This window comes from Dipteris shenzhenensis, chromosome 4 (genome assembly GCF_047967505.1).
Source record: "Dipteris shenzhenensis isolate YYH24624 ecotype China chromosome 4, Dip_SZ_1.0, whole genome shotgun sequence".
Taxonomy (NCBI): Eukaryota; Viridiplantae; Streptophyta; class Polypodiopsida; order Gleicheniales; family Dipteridaceae; genus Dipteris; species Dipteris shenzhenensis.
Window position 1 is genome coordinate 29992397 of NC_141599.1, and position 21155 is coordinate 30013551.

At 42.1% G+C, this 21155-nt stretch overlaps 1 protein-coding gene across 3 annotated transcripts in view; it reads left to right on the plus strand.

Moving 5' to 3' along the window:
- Positions 1-12861: 12861 nt before the first annotated feature.
- The window catches only part of LOC147902704 (protein TIC 56, chloroplastic-like), a 52593-nt gene continuing 44299 nt past the window's right edge, over positions 12862-21155 (plus strand). For all 3 annotated transcript variants that reach the window (XM_087374248.1, XM_087374246.1, XM_087374247.1), the window contains exon 1: positions 12862-13456. In XM_087374248.1, the coding sequence (XP_087230374.1) occupies positions 12889-13456 (568 nt within the window). In that variant the 5' untranslated portion in view covers positions 12862-12888. The remainder of the gene's footprint in view (positions 13457-21155) is intronic.

Sequence of the window (21155 nt, forward strand, 5' to 3'; positions counted from 1 at the left end):
TGTCGGTGAGGGGTGATGGGGACCTACGCTCAAGGAATCTCCGCCAAAAATCCTTAGAGTTGCTACTGTACAAGATGTGCAGTAGCTCCTCCTCATTTTGACGAAGAAAAGCCTACTTCTTCCGACGTACGAGACGTCGGTACTTGCGTACCGTGTCTGGTGTGTTCAGGAGGTGACATCTGGTTTCAAGTCGGAGCTGTCGGCGATAAGTCTTGCACTCCGCATCATACCAATTGTTGCAGGGTACAGAACCAAGAGGTGGTGGTCTAGTGGACCGTGTGGTGTGGGAAAAGATTTGGAGGGCAGCCTCGTGGAGTGTGCGACTAATCAGGGCAGCACGGTCCTCTATGAGTGGTATGTGATCGATGTAGGTTAGGAGTCTGTTTAGGCGTCTAGAGTAGGCCAATGACAGGCTATGATCAAAGTGTATGTCGTGGTAGGTGTTGTGCTTCCTATGTGGTGTGTGTGGTGTGGCTAAGCATGGGTTGGCGATAGTGAAGAATAGGTATGTGTGATCAGCTCCTGGAGGGAGTGGTGCTACGGTGAAGTTGGTGATACATGAAGTGAAGGTAGGGGATCCCATGATGTAATCTACTACACTAGTGCCCCTCCGTGTGGGAAGCAAGTAAAACCACCTGAGGAGGGCCATAGGTCGAGCCCGTTGTAGATGATGAGATCATGCATCCTGCCTAAATCAAGGAGCGCGTGTCCATATGGTGTAACAGGCCCGTGTCGATCTGATGAGGTCCTAGTCATACCTGCTCCCCATATGGTGTAACAGGCTCGTGTCGGTCCCATGAGGTCCTAGTCATACCTGCTCCGTCTAGGTCCATGTCTGGAAGCATGATACAGTTGTCTCGGGAGTCTAGGAGTGGTGCCTGTCGCGTACTCGTCCTGGCATTGAAGTCCCCAACAAGGAGAACTTCACCGTGGGCTGAAAGGTCTGGGATATCCTGATGTAAGGGTGCATATGGAGATGTTTCACCCTCTTCTCGTGCCACTCTTACGAAGTGGGATGTGTCTGGTGGGAAGTAGCATATTGCTATGAAAAGGTCACGGGTGTCTGTACGTCGGATTCGGATCCACATGAATCGGGAGTGTGCATCCTTCCTCTCAATGGAGATGGCTCCAACGAGGGAAGACCTGTACAATACTGCGACCTCGCCTGATCCTCGGACTCCTCCTATATCCTTCGTCTCATCCCTGAAGGCTGACTCCCATGTGTAGCCACTGACTATCAATAGTGGACGCTCTGGGCTCTGGTGTGTCTCCATGTAAAAGACTATGTCTCGTCCTGTATAAGACTCCGAGAAGTTTCCTGGGTCTAACCATAAGGTGCCATTACAGTTCCAAATGGTGCAGTCTAGGGTCTCGAAAACCTGAGTCTCATAGGCCCCGTCCCCCTAGGGGGTACGGGTGGGAGCCCGACGGGTGCCAGTCAACAACCTACCATCTCGGACCACGGCCCATTTCCCCTCCTTGCGGGCAACATCCCGTTGCTGTAGAAGAACTCGTCGCTCTTCAATCTCTAGTGGTGTCAAGTCCTCGTCCATGGACAGGGTAGGATGCTCTCGTAGAGAGGCTCGGCGTCGGAGTGTCGCTAGACGAGCATGTGAATCTCTGAAGCGAATGACTAGGGGCTACTCTTGGTTGGGATCTCTCCCAACACGCCCTGCTCCCTCTATGCCATGGTCGAGGACCCCCATGGTGGTGGTCACAAAGGTACTCGGATACATGGTAGAGAACTCTTCAGCTGACCATGTATCCGAGTAATGCTATGCTTTTCTGTTATTAGATAATCTTTAAGCCTGATCTGTTAAGTATATCATTTACCTGGCTCTGTTCTCTTTTGTACCACGAGTGTTTAAATTTGTTCAAGCAATAAACTACTTTTCACCTTGCTTTTGCATGATGTAAGTATGCAAATGCATGTGGATTAGTTTATGGTTCTACATTCTGGAAATTTTGCATAAAATGTGGCTAGGTGCAAATTTTTGGAATTTTGTCAAGGAAATTTGTGGCAGATGGATTAATGTTTTTAGAGGCAACAACTTTTGTGCTCACATAAGATCAATTACAAATTTTGTATTTAATATTGTGTTGGTATGAAATGCAGACGTGTTAGTTGAAGGGTTACAAAGTCTCACAATTTCGATCATATTTGTTTTAGACAACATTTGCAATGAGTAATAACAGAGTATGCCTTCAAATTGTCATTTGAGAGGTTGGTAGCTGGATCATGAAAAGGTGTAGCATCTTAACAATCATTATATGTAATTAAGCGTTGTTGCATTGTTGTTAAGTGGGGGGTAAATATATGTTGGCATACAAATGATTGAGCAACCAAAACTTTGATTGAACCTATTGGTGTAGTTACGATCATCAACATAAAGTACCAGAAAGAGAACTTCTATACTTACACATGAAAAATGAAAACTGAGGGATGTTAGACTGCTTGACCATACAAGGACTTTTGCAATTGCATGTAGCGAACAGAAGGTATCCAATTGTGACTGGAAGGTGAGATCTCCCCCTTGTGCAAATTGCAATGGTAGCAGTAGCTGCAGCAGCAAAGGGTAGAAGGGAATTGCAAGCTTTGCACAAATAGTTAGTAGCAGCAAAGAGACTTGCAAGATTAAAAGAGAATTGCAAGCTTCACGCAAGAATGAACTAGAAACAAGCAAATGTCCCTTGTAAGCTAGAAATGCTAAAGAAAGCTATGAAAAGCAATAAACATCTTTTTGGCATTTATTGTTATATTTAATTATAATTTAAACAATTATGTAACCTAAATCAAATAAGATTAACCTCTACAAGAACGCTTATGATCCTCCTTGTCACCTACTTCTCCCTATTGCCTCTACCACATGTGCTATGCCCATGTTGCCCTTTTTGCTTATAGCCTTCTCTTACTATCCTTTTTGCTTTCGCCTTCTCTAGTTTTGCTCTTATTGGCCTTTTTGCTATTATCCCTTTGCCTTTCCGCTCTCTCACATAGACTCTTCGCTCACACTCAACACTCAGCCCACCCATTTTAATTTTTCACATGCACACACTCAGCCTACCCATTCCACTTCTACGCGCACTTGCCCACTCTTTTACATTCATAGTCACACTCTCTATTCACACTCACATTGAGCCTACCCATTTTACTTCTTTGCTCACACTCACAATCTTTCACATTAAAATTGTCATTCAGTCACACACACACTTTGATCACACTTTTTATTTTAAAAAATATTTTTTGCTCACACTTACACACTCATTCTACTCGCTCTACTTTTGCCACTCTCTCTCTCTCTCTCTCTCTCTCTCTCTCTCTTTATAAAACACACACACCCATGCACTTTTTATAGGGGGCTGAAATCCATTTGGTTTTACATTACAAAAAGCAATCCCCAAGGAGGGGCGTGTTGCTACAACATCAAAAGATCTCATTGTATGACAAATAAGCAGGATGGTCTTTAGCATGTAGATCGAAAAAGACGATTGCCGCAAAAATGTTTGGAGGAAGGGATACTTGGCATGGTGTGGGTCACCAAAGACTCTATGGTTTCTATCCTTACATAGAGTCCATAGTCCATAGTGCCCAATAATGTACCCAAGTAAAGAAAATATCATACCCCTGCTAGATAGGATGAATCCCAATCAACCAAAAAAGATTGTTAAAACAAGCACCAAAGAAGGGTGCTTGATCACCTTGCATGACTGGAGATATCTTGCTTAGCAAACATCATCAAGGGTAGATAAAACTATATATAAGCAACCAAGATTAATTGGACGATTTGAAAACGAACATGTAATGGCTAGGTAGCCAACTTCCAATAATCCTATTTTGTTTTGAGCTTATGATCACCCATACCATTGTCCACCCTAGAGGGCAACCATGATGACGCACCAACTGCATAGGTAAAATATGATTCCAATCTTTCATGTGCAATTGAAGAATCTTTGAAGATATAAAGATAAGCACCCATAAGGCATGAAAGATTCCTCTTAGTATTTTGAGTGAAGAAGGAATCATCAACATAAGCTTGCAAGCAATGACCTTCTTCCGTGTATCGATAACCCATGTAAAGCACATGCAGCTGCTGAAAGATCCATGTATTGAAGCATCAAATGAGTAGTTATGGTATATAGCAAAGCACTAAGAGGGCATACTGAACAAGAAAGAGACCATTCATGAGTAAGATCACTGGATAGAATGCTTGCGGCTTTACTATCTTGGTATAGCAGATAATGCCTAAACCTCCCATACCTTGCCACATCTTCATGGCAGTGTGTAATGATCCCCGCCCACCATGGAGGGAAAAATAGCAACTTGGGCAGTCAGGGGCTTGGTGTGTAAAGGCCCTTAGTAGGGGTATGCACATTAGAGGATGCACCGGTCCATGTACAAGGTGGTAGGGCCCTCCTGGCTAATACAATTGTCTTCGACGTTTGCCAACCTTCATTTGAAAATTTGTCCTTAGCTTTTGCTTGAGATGTAGAAGGCACTCTAAAGTCCCACGGGGATCCTTGTTGTTCCACACTAGGGAGGCATAGCTTTTGGAGGCATCTTGTGTAAAACCAAAGGACATTGTGATGCCATGTGCCCAAATTTTCTACATTCAAAGCAAGCACCTACAAAAAGACTCCATTTGAGTTTATATTGCGCCATTATTCACAAAAATGGAAGAGGATGCCAGCATAGGCACATATGTGTCCCACAGTATGCAAAATCTATTAGAACTTCCATTTTTCCTAGGTTGGCAAACCACCTTATCGAAAGATGTTGCAATTTTTTTAAATAGCTTTGAGCACTGAGGAAAACCCACAACCTCTATCCACACCCAACCAATTATGGATAGTCTTGGTGGGAGACCAAGGCAATACATGAACCATGTGTTGCCTGTATTAAAGAGGATAATGTTCCAAAAGCATTTTCTTATGTTGTTCATCAGCCACCACGATAACATTCTCTTGGCCACATAATGCACTTTTGCACAAAATAACCGCAAAGTGTCTGTATCAGCAGTGAGTTTCCCACATTTTCTACAACAAGCATCTGGCCTATGAAAAAGATAATACAACATTTTAAGTCCCTAACCAGATTAACAATTTCATCAAGCTCAACAAAGATGCCCACCATTGTGGATACGCTCCTTCCAATGTTTCCTGGTATCTTTGAGGCCCTCATGAACCTCGAAGACTAACTGTGCTTCATTAGAGGCATGAACAGGGTCATCTTGACCCATTACATGTTTGTGCTATTTATGTTGAGATTCTCTTTTTATGTATAAATTTTGCCTAACTCATTGGCAGCCACCATCAAGACACCTAAAATACATATAAACACATATCTAAATATAAATAAAAAGAAATAACTATATATATAATGTTCCAAAAGCATTTTCTTATGTTGTTCATTAGCCACCATGATAAGTCTCTGCACTTTTTGCACAAAACAATCGTGAAATGTCTATGTTAGCGAGTTTCCCACATTTGCTACAGCACGCATCTCGCCTCGGAATTTAAAAAATACAATTTTAATTCCTAAACTAGATCAATAATTTCATCAAGCTCAATAGAGATGCCCACCATTGGGATAGGCTCCTTCCAATGTTTCCTAGCATCTTTAAAGCCCTCATGCATAACCTCGAAGACTAACTGTGCAAGTACAAATGTGTCAAGTCCATTAGGTAATCCAAGCTCCGAGGTCAGAGTCCACTTACCCGCCACCATCCATGCAAAATAATGTGTTAGAACATCATAGTTTTGTAAGGATGCCTGTAAACCCTAGTTTGTTATCGCTTATACCACTGAACAAGACACCTATCAAGATTCTCAAATGATTACAAAAGATGGGGCATCCGAATACAATTAACAAGGGGGGATCCCACATCCATACAAGAGATAGTTAGGTTCTTTTCTTTAAAAAAGATACAAGGGGGTTTATTCCACACCCTTAAAAATGAAAGAATTGAAATAATTGTACAATGGGGGGTAGTCTGCACCCATAATGAATAGAACCCTGGGGGGTATTCCACACCTATGATTAGCAATTTCGGTAGAAGGTGGAAAATCTCTTTGTTATCCCCATCTAAAGAGACGGAAGAAACATTATGTCCACTTGTAGTCCACAAGCAATTAAGTGTTTAAGAATTAAAAAAGGCAATTAAGTACATAGATTAGAGTTTTCAAAAAAACATTAATTATAATTTAAAGGAAATAAAGAAGAAAGAAGCAAATAAGAAGGAAACATTTGAGACAATTTAATAAGGAATAAATAAATGAAAATTAGGGCAAAATCCTTAAATGTTAGCCAAAAATAAAAGAATGAACATTTAATATAGTTAAGTGTGTGTGTTTAGATTTAATAATCCCATCAATAAATGAACCATACAATTAATTCAATCATTTGGATAATAAAAAAGATTTAAAATAAAAAAGAGGGGGTTTGAAATGTGAATAGAAAAGTTTAATATACATACCTATATCTTAATTAGATTCAAATAATAAAATTATAAATGGGGACTAGGGGGTTTAGGGTAACACTTAACGCAAAAAAAAGGTTAGTAGGTCAAGAAAAATGAGAGGAAGAGGGGGGGTTTTTTAAATGAAACATTAAAGAGGGATAAGTTAGGGGGGATTAATTGGGGGAAGAAAGGGGTTAGAAAATCAAGGGGGCAAAATGAAAAATACAAAATAAGAAAAGGGGCTTTAAAATAAAAAAGGTTACTATACATATATATATATATATCTTAATTAGAGTTATTTATTAGATTTGTAAAAGGGGACTAGGGGGTTTAGATTAACACTTAAACATTACAAAATGAGTTTAGTAGAGGTAAAGAAATATAAGAAGGGGAGGGGGGGTTGGGGTTTGTAAGACTCAATAAATTGGAAAAAATGGATGTGTGTATGTGTGTGTGTGGGAGTTCAGGAGGGGGCAATTATTGTGAGCTTCAAGAATGTGCATGTATAAGACATGGGAAGTTTCTATGTGTGTGTGTGTGTGTGTGGCCCACCCCCAACCCAGAGGTAAGACCACATGGTAAGGAGTAAGCCCACCATGTGGAATTTACTCCCCACCAAATAGTAATTGCTAGAAAAATGGATTTGTATTATAAGTGTAAAAGTGTTTTAAGAGCACAATGCCATGAGTATATGCATAATCTAGTTTTTGGTAACAATGTTACTGCACAAAACAAATTAGTACACAAAGGAAAGGGACTCAAAATACTTGCAAAGAAAAAGATTTAGCCAAGCTTAAAATTATCATATGATTATGAATTAATTGTATGGTACTAGCCCACCAAAGGCTAGTTGGGAGATTAGTGCATGTGTTTAGATTTAGTAATCCCATCAATAAATGAACCATACAATCAATTGAATCATTTGGATAATAAAAAGTTGCATATAATAAATGGATTGAAATGTTTAAGACAACCAAAATTGACATAATTTAGACCTGAGTAACAGGATTGGCAATAGAATTTTTCTTTATATTAAGGTTGCAAATTTAAGCAAAGAAATAGTACAAATGTGTCGAATCCATCAGGTCAAGGTCCGCTTACCTACCACCATCCATACAAAACAATGTGTTAGAACATCAGAGTTTTGTAAGGGAAGACAGGTAATGCCTATAAACCCCAGCTTGTTATCGCTTATACAACTAAACAAGACACCTATCAAGATTCTTAAATGATTACAAAAGATGGGGCATTCGAATACAATTAACAAGGGGGACATCCATACAAGAGATAGTTAGATTCTTTTCTTTAAAAAAGATACAAGGGAGGTTATTCCACACCCTTAAAAAATGAAAGAATTGAAATTATTGTACAATGGGGGGGTAGTCCGCACCCATAGTGAATAAAACCTTGGGGGGTATTCTGCACCCATGATTAGCAATTTTGGTAGAAGTTGGAAAATCTCTTTGTTATCCCCATCTAAAGAGAAGGAAAAAACATTACATCCACTTGTAGTCCACAAGCAATTAAGTGTTTACAAATTAAAAAAGGCAATTAAATACATAGATTAGAGTTTTCAAAAAAAATCATTAATTATAATTTAAAGGAAATAAAGAAGAAAGAAGGAAATAAGAAGAAAAGATTTGAGACAATTTAATAAGGAATAAATAAATGAAAATTAGGGCAAAATCCTTAAATGTTAGCAAAAAATAGAAGAATAAACATCTAATATAATTAAGTGTGTGTGTTTAGATTTAATAATCCCATCAATAAATGAACCATACAATTAATTCAATCATTTGGATAATAAAAAATATTTAAAATAAAAAATAGGGGGTTTGAAATGTAAATAAAAAAGTTTAATATACATACCTATATCTTAATTAGAGTCAAATAATAAAATTATAAATGGGGACTAGGGGTTTAGGGTAACATTTATGCAAAAAAAAGGTTAGTAAGTAAAGAAAAATGAGAGGAAGAGGGGGGGTTTATAAAATGAAACATTAAAGAGGGATTAGTTAGGGGGGATTAATTGGAGGAAGAAAGGGGGTAGAAAGTCAAGGGGGCAAAAGGGGCTTTAAAATAAAAAAGGTTACTATACATATATATCTCTCTTAATTAGAGTCATTTAATAAATTTATAAAAGGGGACTGGGGGTTTAGGTTAACACTTAAACATCACAAAACTAGTTTGGTAGGTGAAGAAATATGAGAAGGGGAGGGGGGGTTGGGGTTTGTAAGACTTAGTGAATTGGAAAAAGTGGATGTGTGTGTGTGTGTTAGAGTGGGAGTTTAGGAGGGGCAATTTTTGTGGGCATCAAGAGTGTGCATGTATAAGACATCAGAAGTGTGTGTGTGTGTGTGTGTGTGTGTGTGTGTGTGTGTGTGGGTTCATGCTATACTAGATACTTACAATCGGAAGATCACTTTGATGCAGAGGAAAGACTCATGCTTTGGATGTCAAACTCAGGCAAATTTTTATCGATGGTGCAATTTTTTTGCTAGTGTAGTTCAGGCAGTGGCAGGATGCAACACTACCATGACAGGGGGAGGAGTAGTAGTGGGTTTAGCGAACAAGTTTGGGGTCAAGCTTGGTGGCAGTGCATAGGGGGTAGTGAGGGTTAGCTAAGGGCAAGGGCATTACTTACAGACATGCTGAGGGTGAGGAAGAGGCAACTTGAGTGGGGGCTTAGCTGTAATGAAAAAAGGGCGACAAAAGAACAAAGGGAGAGCACAAGCAAAAATTTATGGAAAATTGATGGGAGTATACAAAAATCAATGAAAAATAGAATGTGGGGCACATGAGGGAATGGGGAGTGGGAATTGAGAGAGGGGGAGTGGAGAGGAGAAAGAGATATGAAAGAGATGGGGGGGAATCTACAAAAATAGACAGATTGAGGAATTGGGGCACATGAGGGAATGGGAGTGGAAATGAGAGAGGGGGACCGGAGAGGAGAAAGATATATGAAAGAGGTGGGGGGAGGAAAGAGAAAGGGGGACAGAGGGGAATATAAAGGGTATGGAAGGGGGGGGGAGGATGGATGGAAAGGGGGTTGGTAAAAAATGAGGCGAATAGAAAAGAGTGGGGGAGCGGATGGAAAAGGCAGAGCGACGAAAAGAGAGGGGGGGGATTAGACCAAAACTGGGTAGAATAGAGTAGAGGGGAGAGGGATGGAAAGAGAGGGGGGGAACAGACAAAAGGGGGTGTTGATGGAAAATGGGCGCAATGGAAAAGAGAGGGGGGACAATGGATGAAAGGGGGGGATGATCAAAATTGGGCAAAATGGAAAAGAGAGGGTGATGGAAAGAGACATGATAGAAAGAGACAAGGATCATAGTCTGCTAGAAGCAGCAAAATAAAAACCCTTTTAAACCTCTCAGAGATACAGAAGAGAGCTTAGAGAATAGCAACAAAATCAGTCAAGAGGACAATATGGTGATTGAAGCTGGGTGGTCTTAAGAGTTTGAAGAGGATGTTAACAAAGAGGATGCTATGGAAAAGAGGATGAAACAGAGGAATATCAAGGGAAGGGTACTCCAATAATCTCAGCAAATCAAGAGGACACTAGTCAAGGTAAGGCCTTCACTTTAGTCCAACACAAAAGGAGGCAATCCAAAGCTGCTACAGTCCAAATGAACAATTCCAACCCCAGGGCTAAAAAGGGGCAAATAAAGAATGTCAGATAAAGTTTTTACCTTCTTGACTCTAAATGTTAGAGGGTTGATGGACCCTGGTAGGACTAAGGAGCTAGCTTTCTGGTTGAGAGCTGACTCCTTATCTCCTCTCTTCCTAGCATTACAAGAGATCAAGGCTTGTAGGGATACTCTAGAAAATAGACCAAAAACTGCAGATAAAAGAAGAGCTTGGTATTACACTTCACATGAGGAGGGTAAAGGGGGTACAGCCATTGGAATTTTATATCATTACAAGGATGGTATCTCACAAGTCATTGTAGATGACCACAATAGATGGATAATGCTGAAGTGTTGCATGAAGGAAATTAATTTCTTAGTCATTTCTCTCTATGCCCCTAACTCAGCTTTGGAAAGGAAAGGATTATAAGAATCTTTACAATGTGCAGATGGTAACTGTATTACAATGGGGGATTTCAATATGGTGGAATGCAAGGCGGATAGATGGCTTGGAAAGGGAATATGCATTAGAGGCACTGAGTTACTATCTTGGGAAGAGTGCAAGGAGCACTCGCAGTTAGTGGATGTGGGATCAGCTAGGGATTTCACTTGGTGCAGCAGTCAAATTTGTGAGAATAGAAGGGAGGCTAGATTGGATAGGTTCTATGTCTCTCAGGGTTTACTGAACAGTCGCCTATCCTTAAAAAGAGAAACTTTCTCTTCTTTAAGTTTATCAGACCATATACTTGTCTCACTTGGATGTGATTTTGGTTCTGGTGAGGGAAGCTCTTCTTGGTTTAAAGCTAACCCTAAACTCTTCTTATTGAAGAGTGTTCAAACTCTAATTGGTAAGGCTTGGCATAATGCTTTCTCTAAGCACACTTCAGCCTCAGAAGCTTGGGCATTAGCTGTGCATGATACTCAAATCATCTTAAAAATAGCTAGAACAAAAAGAGCTAAGATTAGGGCTTAGAGAATGGAAAGAATTCAGAGTAATATCAGTATTTTAGAACAAATGGAGATGTGGATGCCCAAATAGAATTGATTAGTGCTAAAAAGCACCTCAGGAAGCAAGAATAGATTAGATGAAATGATTTCAAAATGTACTTCAGGAAGACTGGTGGGCAGGGAAGATAGATAGACCCACTAAGGAAACTTTTAGAATAATCAAAAGAAAGAGATTGCAGGAGGAGACCCCCCTTCTTAAAAGAGTAAATGGCTCCTACTCTGTAACTACAGAAGAGAATGTTGATTTTATTTAGCAACATTTTTAGAATTTACTGTCTAGTATAGTCACCCCAAATGAGGACATCGAGAGAGCTAGACAGTTATGTCAAATTATAAGGGAGAAGGCTGTCAAACGGTTTGATCTACCCTATTTGAAGAGACCCTTTACATTAGAAGAGTTGAATGAAGATGTGTCGGCTATGGTAGATGGTAAGACATCTGGGGAAGATGGGCTATTGAGTTATATAAGTCTTTGGGAAATAGTTGGCCCTTATCTTTTACTGCTATGGCAAGAAAGCTTGGTGAAAGGTGCTCTCCCCCTACACATCAATGGGGGCATTATCAAACTAATCCCTAAAGAGGGCCCCAAAGATGAGCTTAAGAATTGGAGACCCTTAACAATGTTAAACTATATGGAAGGCATGGCAGGAAATCAGAAGAGATTTTTCCCTCACTAACCAAAATCACAGGGATTGGTCATGGGGAGATTGGACTTATGGAAGGGAGAAACTAGTTGGAAAGGAGGTTATGTCCTTTGCTTACATAAAGAATTTAGTTGGGTAGGGTTCTCCTCCTTACTGCCAATACCAACACCTACTATTGACATGGATGATCTCTTTAAAACCCTCAATGCCAGATGGAACGTGAAAGATGATAGAGCTATGTGGTATGCCAAGTTCCACAGAATAAGGGTTAGAATTGTGCTTGAGAAAATGTCTTGCCTTACTTGGCTTATTCTTCATAAAGTAGTTTGGACTAATGCTAGAGGACTCATAATTGGTAAGGGAGATGGCATGTGTCTAAGGTGCCTCGACTCTATGGAGGATGCTTTTCACTTATTTGTTGCTTGCCCTCATGCTAGAAGAGTATGGAAGTTCATTCAGATTGAGTGTGGAGAACTTGCAAATTGGAAAGCTATTTAACTAGGTGATGCGTGCAAAGTAAGGCATTAGCCTTGGTTCCAAATAAGGGCTCAAGCCCTTTGGTTCATATGGATCTCTAGAGATAATTTTCAGTTTAATAATAAAGATTTATGTATTGATGCTTTGTTTGCTTCATGGTGGGACAGGAGAAAAGATGTCTTGACTTCTTCATTAGTGCCGACAATCTTGAACACCAAAGATTGAATGCAGACATTGCAAGACATAAACGCCACTGTTTTATCTTAGATGAACATACCAAGTTGCCTAACTTCGTGTAGAGGAGAACATCAACAGCTGGTCCTTCCACTCAGAGTCCCTCTTTTGCTCTTAGCCCTTCCTCACAGTCTTTTGATGGCCCCCTCTAGGTTCCCTCTGATTTGGCTAGCTCCTCAGCCCAGGTTCCTTCTATTGCTGCTGTTACAGTTACACAGAGCCCCCTCGCTGTTGGTACCTACCTAGGTAGTTCAGAGAGCCCCTTTGCTCGCTCATCAACCTCTGCTGCTGCTACTTATACATAGTTCCCCTCGGCTGTTGTTGGTCCCTCTCTTAATTCTCTCTCATGTGAAGGGAGGCTTAAAGAAAGTCGTAATATATATATATATATTGTGGATGGTATAAATAATAAGGAGACCCAATCTTATTGAGTTGAAGATGGGGTTCTTCTTCAGTAAGAAGAGCGCACCCCCTCCAGATGAGTTTCTGAGGCCCGGTGCCAAGCTAAGAACTTGGCAGGAGCGATTCGACCAATTCGAACGCGAAGAATTGCAGCGCCCCGACTACACCAAACATCCCGCTGTCGATGCCGAGGTCCACCGTCCTCGCTACCTCGCCCACAAGGAGCTCCCCCCCGACGTTCTCGCAGAAGACCGCAAATTCGCCAACGATTTGCTCAACAGTAGCACATTTGACTTCCTCCGTCGTTGCCAACAGAAGCACCGTGAAAAGAACGAGCGGGCTATCAAGCGGAATAGCCGGCCTTACAGGCCCGAAGATGCCGAACTCTGGAAGTCGTTGCCTCACGTCACCGGCCCCGATGGCCTTCCCATGCCTCGTATGGCAATCAAGACGAAGGCGCAGGCTCAGAGAACTTTTTGGGATTTCTTCAAACAGTTCCATTTTGGCTTGTGGGGCTACAGGCAACGGCCCTATCCACCAGAAAAGCCGATGGACATTCAACAAGTGCTGGGCTTTAAGTGGTTGGACAAGCGTTATGCGGACTGTAAGTAACTCACATTCCTTCTAGACTGAAAAGTTAAACATTCAACGGACTATTTCGTAATCGTGTTCGCAATCATGTGGTTTGTGTTTGAATAATTGCTCGAGTGTTTACAGCCAACAAGGTTATACAACCGTTTGACGGTAGGTTTCTATGCAAGAAGGCGCTTCGAACTTCGATAAGATATATTCGCATAGCTTCAAACTTGTTTAAATTCACGTGTCTTCCTTTTGCAAGCCATTTGCAGGTCGCTGTATCCAGGCATTGTATTAGTTTTGTTAACGACGCTCTACGCTCTCTGCGCTATGTCTAAAAGCTACTATTTGGGATCTTGTTTCGAAGGTGCACGCAGTATATTCTGAGGATAATTTTCATGCATTCCTTCTTATGACATTTCCTTTGGGTAAAACAATGCACAAAGACCTGCTATAGGGGCACTTTGGAAATGCTGCAAAGCATATACCTTGCTTTGGGACACCTTGCAGCTCTACAACTTTTCTTTTACAGCCCTTATAGCTTCTCCCTCACGTTCTCTCTCTCTCTCTCTCTCTCTCTCTCTCTCTCTCTCTCTCGCAAAACCAACCCCCTCTTCCCTGCCCTATCCCAACAACGGGTTCTTCATTCCTCTTCCCCCATTGTTTAGTTACGTTATCCTTCTTTAAGAATATGTAGCAAACCGTATCTCATTCATTGCCAATGTGCTTATCACGTTTCTTCTCAACATGCACGTTTAGTGAAAAGGTAGTTTACATTTTGCATGTAGTGAAGCAAGTTGGAAGAAGTATTATGCTTCAGGAAAGCTTCCTAGGTGTAGGTGCACTCCAGCTTTTTCTTCCCGCTTGTAATGCAAAACATTGTATTCAGAGTAGGCATTTGGGGACGTAGAAGCTAGATCTACAGCTGTAATTGTCAATCTGCCTTTGGCAGTTCCTTGATTTTGTTGGATCTCTATTCCGATTGAATGGATTACAAGAGTTAGTCAAATGCTCTCTCTCTGTCTCCCTCTCCCTCCCCCCCCTCTCTCCCCTTCCCCCTCTGCGTGGCATTTTGTGTAAACATCACGCTTACAGTCTTAAGATTGAGCTCCAGTTTTTATGAGAGAGAGAGAGAGAGAGAGAGAGAGAGAGAGAGAGAGAGAGAACCTTGGTGGTGAGAAAGAGCACGAGAAGACCCATTCTGAAGAAGGCACGAAAGAGATATGCATGAAAAGATCTCACCCCTTATACTTCCTAAGATGATGCATCCAGGAAGAGTAAGAAGCCCCGCCATGAGGGCAAGAAAAAGAGGAAAAGGGATGATCATGAAGAAAAGTCTCATTCCAAGAAGGGGAGAACTAAGCATCATCACAAATCCCCAAGTTATTCTTCCTCCTCTTCCAGTTCTACCTCTTCATCTTCATCTACTTCATCTGGGTCACCTGTGCCCAAGGCTCAAAAGAATGGGATGATTAAGAACAAGCGAGCGCCTAAAGAGTTCAAAGAAGGTGGTAAATCTGTGAATTTTGTCACCTTTAACGGCCAATATGGTCACACAGAAAAGGCTATGTAGTTTATTAAGTAGTTTGATCCCACATTTGCTACATAAAACTTTTCTGAGCCTTCCAAATTGTGTACGGTCAGCTTGCATTTGACAGGGACAGCCAGTGCATGGTGGAGTGCCCAAACTACAGATGGTTCAGCTGATCCCACATTTGCTACATAAAACTTTTCTGAGTCTTCCAAATTGCGTACTGTCAGCTTGCATTTGACAGGGACAACCAGTGCATGGTGGAGTGCCCAAACTACAGATGGCGCAGCCCTTCCAAAGAAATGGAAGGGCTTCAAGAGAGCCTTCTATAAACAGTTTATTCCTAAGCAATTTCGAGACTACATCCTCCTTAGTTGGGAGAGCTTGCACAGGGATGCAGGGAACACAGTAGAGGTCTACAACGAGAAGTTTTGGGATACCTATTTGCTGTTTGCTCCTTTTAAAAAGATCTCAAAGAAAACCAACTTAGGAAGTACAGGGCTGGCCTAATGCCAAAGATACAGGATGTGGTTGACATCGAGCGTATAAAGGGCATACATGAGCTTTTGGAGAAGGAATCTATCCTCGTGACTCTTGTGAACTGAACTGCACTTCAAGAGGGGATTCTTGTATTTTCTTAGATCTTAGACTTTCTCAATCTACCATAGGATTAGAGGTTGATATATACGATAAACGTGAACAACCTGAATATAGTGGTTTACACATTATAAAAATGCCTCACATTGACTCAAACATTTCTGATTTGGCAAAATATGGAGTCATTTCTTCCCAATTCCATAGATTTTCCCACCTTTGTACAACTAAGGAGGCTTTTATCACTCAATGTAGTAATTTGATCACTTTACTATTACACAAGAGGTATAATCCAAGGAAAATAATGAAAAAAGTTCGCACATTCTTAGATATGAAGTCTTTTTTCTATGGTGTTTCGGCCTTAGGCTTGTTTAGAATGATTGAACATAAGCTGAAAACAAAAAGCGGGGAGCTGAATAGCCCGTTTTTCTTTTAGTTTCTAAAGAGAGTTTGTTTGAGTATACTTGTGCTTTCTAAGTTAGAAATTTATTTTTGCCTCTTTGCAGAAACGAGACATAAGTGTAAAGTGCCATTTAACTTTTTATGTTTTAAATGAGAGAGAGAGAGAGAGAGAGAGAGAGAGAGAGAGAGAGAGAGAGTTTTTTGGAAGTTTTTGTTTCTTGACTTGCTTGTTTATTTTTGCTTAAGTCACCTGCTTCGTTTCTTCTTTATTTCTTGTTTTCATTCTCTATTGTTTATTTGACGTATTTTAGTAAGCACTGGGTTTGCCCAAGAGACTCCGCGGGTCTTTAGAAACCCAGTATAGCTGCTTATGCTTGGGCACTGATGACGACATAAGTGTTGCTTTGCTTGCTTAGTATGTCTTCCTTTTGCTTTTCATAAAAGTTTTTGTTTACCTCTTTTTTCTTCTCTTTCATTTTCTCTCTCTCGTTTTTTTTTTTTTTTTCCTTTGTAGATTTTTGATCTTTAGAACAACAAAATTTCTAAATTTGTATGATTGGACTTATTCTAGTCTTACAAAGGTATATATATATACATGACATAATGTACTCAGCTTCTGTAGCCAGAGTCTCATGCACATGCAAGACCTTGCCACTGTGCCATCTTTGCAAGCAGTGACTACTGAAAGAAAGGAACCTGGGTCTGAAAAGAAAGAGTTCCCTAAGGCAGAGAAAAAATGACTTCTTCCTCAGAAGCCGAGGGGCACTACATGCCAAGAGCCTATAAGGGCAAGTACCAGTTTACCCCTAGGTAGATTGCTGTTTTTCGCAAAGAGGGGAGTGTTTCCGATGTGGAAATGAGGGGCATGTGGCTGCCTGGTGCCCTTAGAGGCCTTTGTTCTCAAGGGAGTAGGAGAAACCACAAGGATCGCTGAGGCCAGTGGCGAGAAGTCTTGGATGTTTTGGGACAAGTTAGTGACCAGGAAGTGAGAGAGATATGCCTTATTTGGGGAAAGATCAGAGATCAGCATGCACTCACCTTGTTTGATCCATGGGCAATAGATAACTTTATATTAGAGGACTTAGCTCTCAGACTGGGTATCAAGATTGAAGACTTGGGTAGGGCCTTGGATGCCGATCAAATGTTTCATGAGGATCCTGTGCTTGCTACTCCCTTGATTGGGAAACTTCATGTGCATGTACAGAGTTATGTGGATTAGGAAGACCTGTTCATTTCCTATCTCAAGCATCATGATGTATTTCTGGGAATGCCTTGGTTTCATTGCCAGGCAATGAATTTCTCTCTCCGTGAAAGAGTTTTAGATTTTGTACATAGGGGTAAAAGGCAACGGAATAGAGGGGAGACTATTCCCGTTGTATCTGATTTTTCTGCTAGTAAAGCAATGAAATTGCAGTTTCAGCATACATGGTTTTCATAAAGAAAAAGATTTGGAAGTGCATCCTGAAATGAATGATGCTGATAAAGAAAATTCTCAGTTTTTTGTAAGTTTTAAAGTTTGCTCTTCAGATGCCTTACCAAGGGAGCTACCCCTTGAGAGACTAGAGGATCATTAGATAGAGCTTATGCCTAGCAGTGAACCCCCCAATAGACGCCTTACAAAGTTAGTGCCACTCAAAGACGAGATTATGGCTTAGGTTCAAGACTTGTTGGCCACAGGGTTAATTCTGCCCAGCTCCTTTTCTTTCTGCTCCCCTGTACTTTTAGTGAAGAAGGATGGTTCCTTCTGTATGTGGCATGTGCACGGAGTACTGCACATTAAACAAAATGACCATCAACGCACAGATGATGTATTGGAGCAGCTCTGTGGAGCTTCAATTTTCAGCAAGATAGATTTAAAAAGTGGCTTTGACCAAGTCTGCTTACAACCACATGATGTGCACAAGACAACATTCCGCACTACTTTTGGTCTATATGAGTATTTGGTAATGCCATTTGGGTTGACAAATGCCCCTTCTTCCTTTAACCGAATGATGGATCGAATCTTCCGTCCTTAAAGGCACTTCAGGAGTACCTTCTTGATGACATCATAGTCTTTTCAAAGTCGGAAGAAGAGCACAGGGAACTGTCTTTCAAGAGCTGCATAATTATCAGCTCTATGCCAATAGCAAGAGGAGGGAATTCTTAGATCCATTCCCTGGGACATGTCATTTCCAACAATGGAATTCAGATGGATCCTGTTAAGATTCAAGCCATTCAGGAATGGCCCGACCTGAAAAGTGTTCATGGAGTACACTGCTTTTTGAGTCTTTGCTCATACTTGTGAAGGTTTATCAGGCATTTTACCGACATAGTTGCTCCACTTCATGACTGAACCAACAAAAATGCAGCCTTTAGATGGCATGAGCCACAAAGGATAACAAGCAAGCTGACTACAGAACCAATTTTGGTAGTCCGTGATTTGTACAAGCCTTTTGATGTGGATTGTGATGCTTGCAGAGAACGTGTTGAGGCTGCACTTCATTAGAATGGCCATGTAGTGGCTTATGAAAGCCGGAGATGCAGAGAGGTACCTGGGAATCTATGAGAAAGAATTGCTAGCTATGATTCATGCCATTAATATAGGAAAGCACTATCTCTTGGGTGCAGATTTTACTGTAAAGATTGACCACCAAAGTCTGAGATACTTCTTGACATAAACCAAGCTCTCAGAGAAGCACATAAATGGGAAAATATGCTGTCAATGTATCATTTTCAGATTGTCCACAGCGGGAGCCCAGAATAGAGTGGTAGATGCCTCGTCTTGAAGAGCCCAGGTCAATAATGTGACCATTGCCTACAATAGGGATCTCGAAGAGATGAGGGAGCAATATGTCAGTGACCCAGACTTTGGAGAGACAATGCAACAAATGCAGGACGGGCAGTCGACAAGTCTGTTTTCCATGAAAGATGGCTATTTAATGAAGGGTGATTGTCTATGGATCACCCAAGATATGAGGCAAAAGATTTTGCAGGAATGCCATGCATCTCCGTATGCTAGGCAGAGAGGAATTGCAGCTACTACCCAAGCTTTAGAGAGGCATTTTTATTTGCAAGCTATGCGTAACGATATACAGTAGTTGTTACAGAATGTCTCACTTGTCAAAAAGTCAAGTATGATAGATGGAAGGCACCTGGCCTACTGATGCCTCTTCTTGTGCTTCAGGCACCAGGGGAAAGCATAGCAATGGACTTCCATTGTTTATTTGCCACGATCAAATATTGGAAATGATGGGATATGGACCATCATTCCGGGTGCTACTGGTGAAAGTGACGAATCAAGTTGGTGGGGTTTATGGGGATGCAAACCACCCAATTTGTCATGTGCACGGATTGGTATCTGACGTGTACTGGGTACACAAGACTAGCTCAGGTAGCCTGGGGAGGCTTAGAGCTAGGCAGGCTTGATTCTCGGGTTGAGTGGCAAGGGTACGAACTAGTTAGAGGTATTCACTATTTTTGGCGCTTGGGGCCCGAGTCTATAAAAGGGGCCCAGGGGTTCAGTTCTCAGGAGAGCCGATGGGAGCAAGTTTCGTTCCCAGGTGCTAGGTCTGATCTTGGATTGAGTCGCGGACGCGCGCCTGCATCATAGCGTAGCCCAAGGCCCAGTAGCAGATCCGAGGCTTCACAGCGCCACCTGGTGGTATGGGACACCAAGCTGATTAGGATCTGGTTGGGAGTTCGTGCCAGTAGCTCAGCTCATGGCTCGGAGGGGACATCTCCTGATTCGGGATCACATCCCGTAGATGTCATGGTTGGGTGGTGAGTAGCCTGCTCAGTTTTCTCACGTTGTGTGTGTTCTTGCGTTTGCTTGCAGATCAGAGGTTTCAGGATTGCTGGGACGTGTCAGTTGGTATCAGAGCCAACTCCTGAGGTAGGAACTTCTGTTCCAAGAATTCTGGACGATTTGTTCCTCCAGGTATGCCCTAATTTCGAAATTTGTGCTGCAAGTTCTCGTTTGGTTCATTAGTTATGGGAAGTGGTCAGACTTTAGGGAAAAGGTAGGAAGAAGAGAGTGAGGATGAATTCGAGATTGCTGAAGGTTTAGGTAAGAGAGGGTGTGAGGTGTAGCTAGGAGAGAGTGGAGAGGATTGGAGGAGAGGCGTGAGAGGGGCTGTTGGGTAGACAGGAACCCTAGGGGATCCCGTGTTTTGGTCAGGGCTGCGCAAAGGATAGGTGACGCAAGTAGGTGAGGCTGAGGGTGCGCCTAGGGCTGGAGCGTGATTCGGCCAGGCAGGGGGGGTGCGCCGTAGGCTGGAGCAGGGTGCGGCCAGGTTGCTCGGGGAGGCTGATGTGCGAAAAAAGCACCACCCTCCAAGTTGGGAGGGTGGGGCGAGAAAAGCATCGACCCTCCAAGGTTAGGAGGGTGTGCATGCTAAAAAAAGCATCAACCCTCCAAGTTTGGGAGGGTGGGCTTTTCTAGAAAGCATAGCTTCCTAGATTAGCTGCACCGTCTCCTTTATAGCCTGGCGAGATCCCAAGCTCAGCCACAGCCTATGCTAGAGTGCGCCAGAAGACCTCTTCACACCTCTACCAGAATTTCGTCACCTAGGTACGGCTACTGCTGCAGCAGATTTCCGTACAGTACAGCCTGCAGGGGAACCAGCAGGGGGAGTCTCCGGGTTCACCTACTCGAGCTGATCGACAGCTTAGTACCCCTTCTTCTCGGCCAGCTTCTCTTCTTTTGTCACCTCCTCTTGGAACGGTTTTTTTTCTCTACTCCACTCTCCTTCCAGCTTCGATTCCACCAGTCACTTCTCTCAGTTCGCTACTCTTCTCAGATCAGATTTCAGACATGGCTGATTCTGTAAATCCTGAGTTTGTCATGGGTGACCAGGATTTGGACTACCCTGCGGAGGAAGACCAGGGTTTCTACGACGTTCGGATTACGAAGAAAGCCTTCAGTGAATTCACCACTGCTCTTCATGGAAAGTTTGAGCAAGTTAATGCGAATCAAACGGGGTTGACGCAGCAACTCCATGGGATTCAGACTATCCTCACACTTCTGACTAGCATTGTTCAGGCGCTCACGCATGTGGATGCCATGGCTTCAGTGTTAGGTCCGAACATCACTCCAGATCCTTTTCCCGGAGATCAGAAGTCTCGTACCAAGGAGGTTGTTGACACTTGGTTGCACAAGTGGCAAGTACACTTCCAGTTTCACCCGTACCCAGATGACAAGAAAATACAGCTTGCAGCCGGG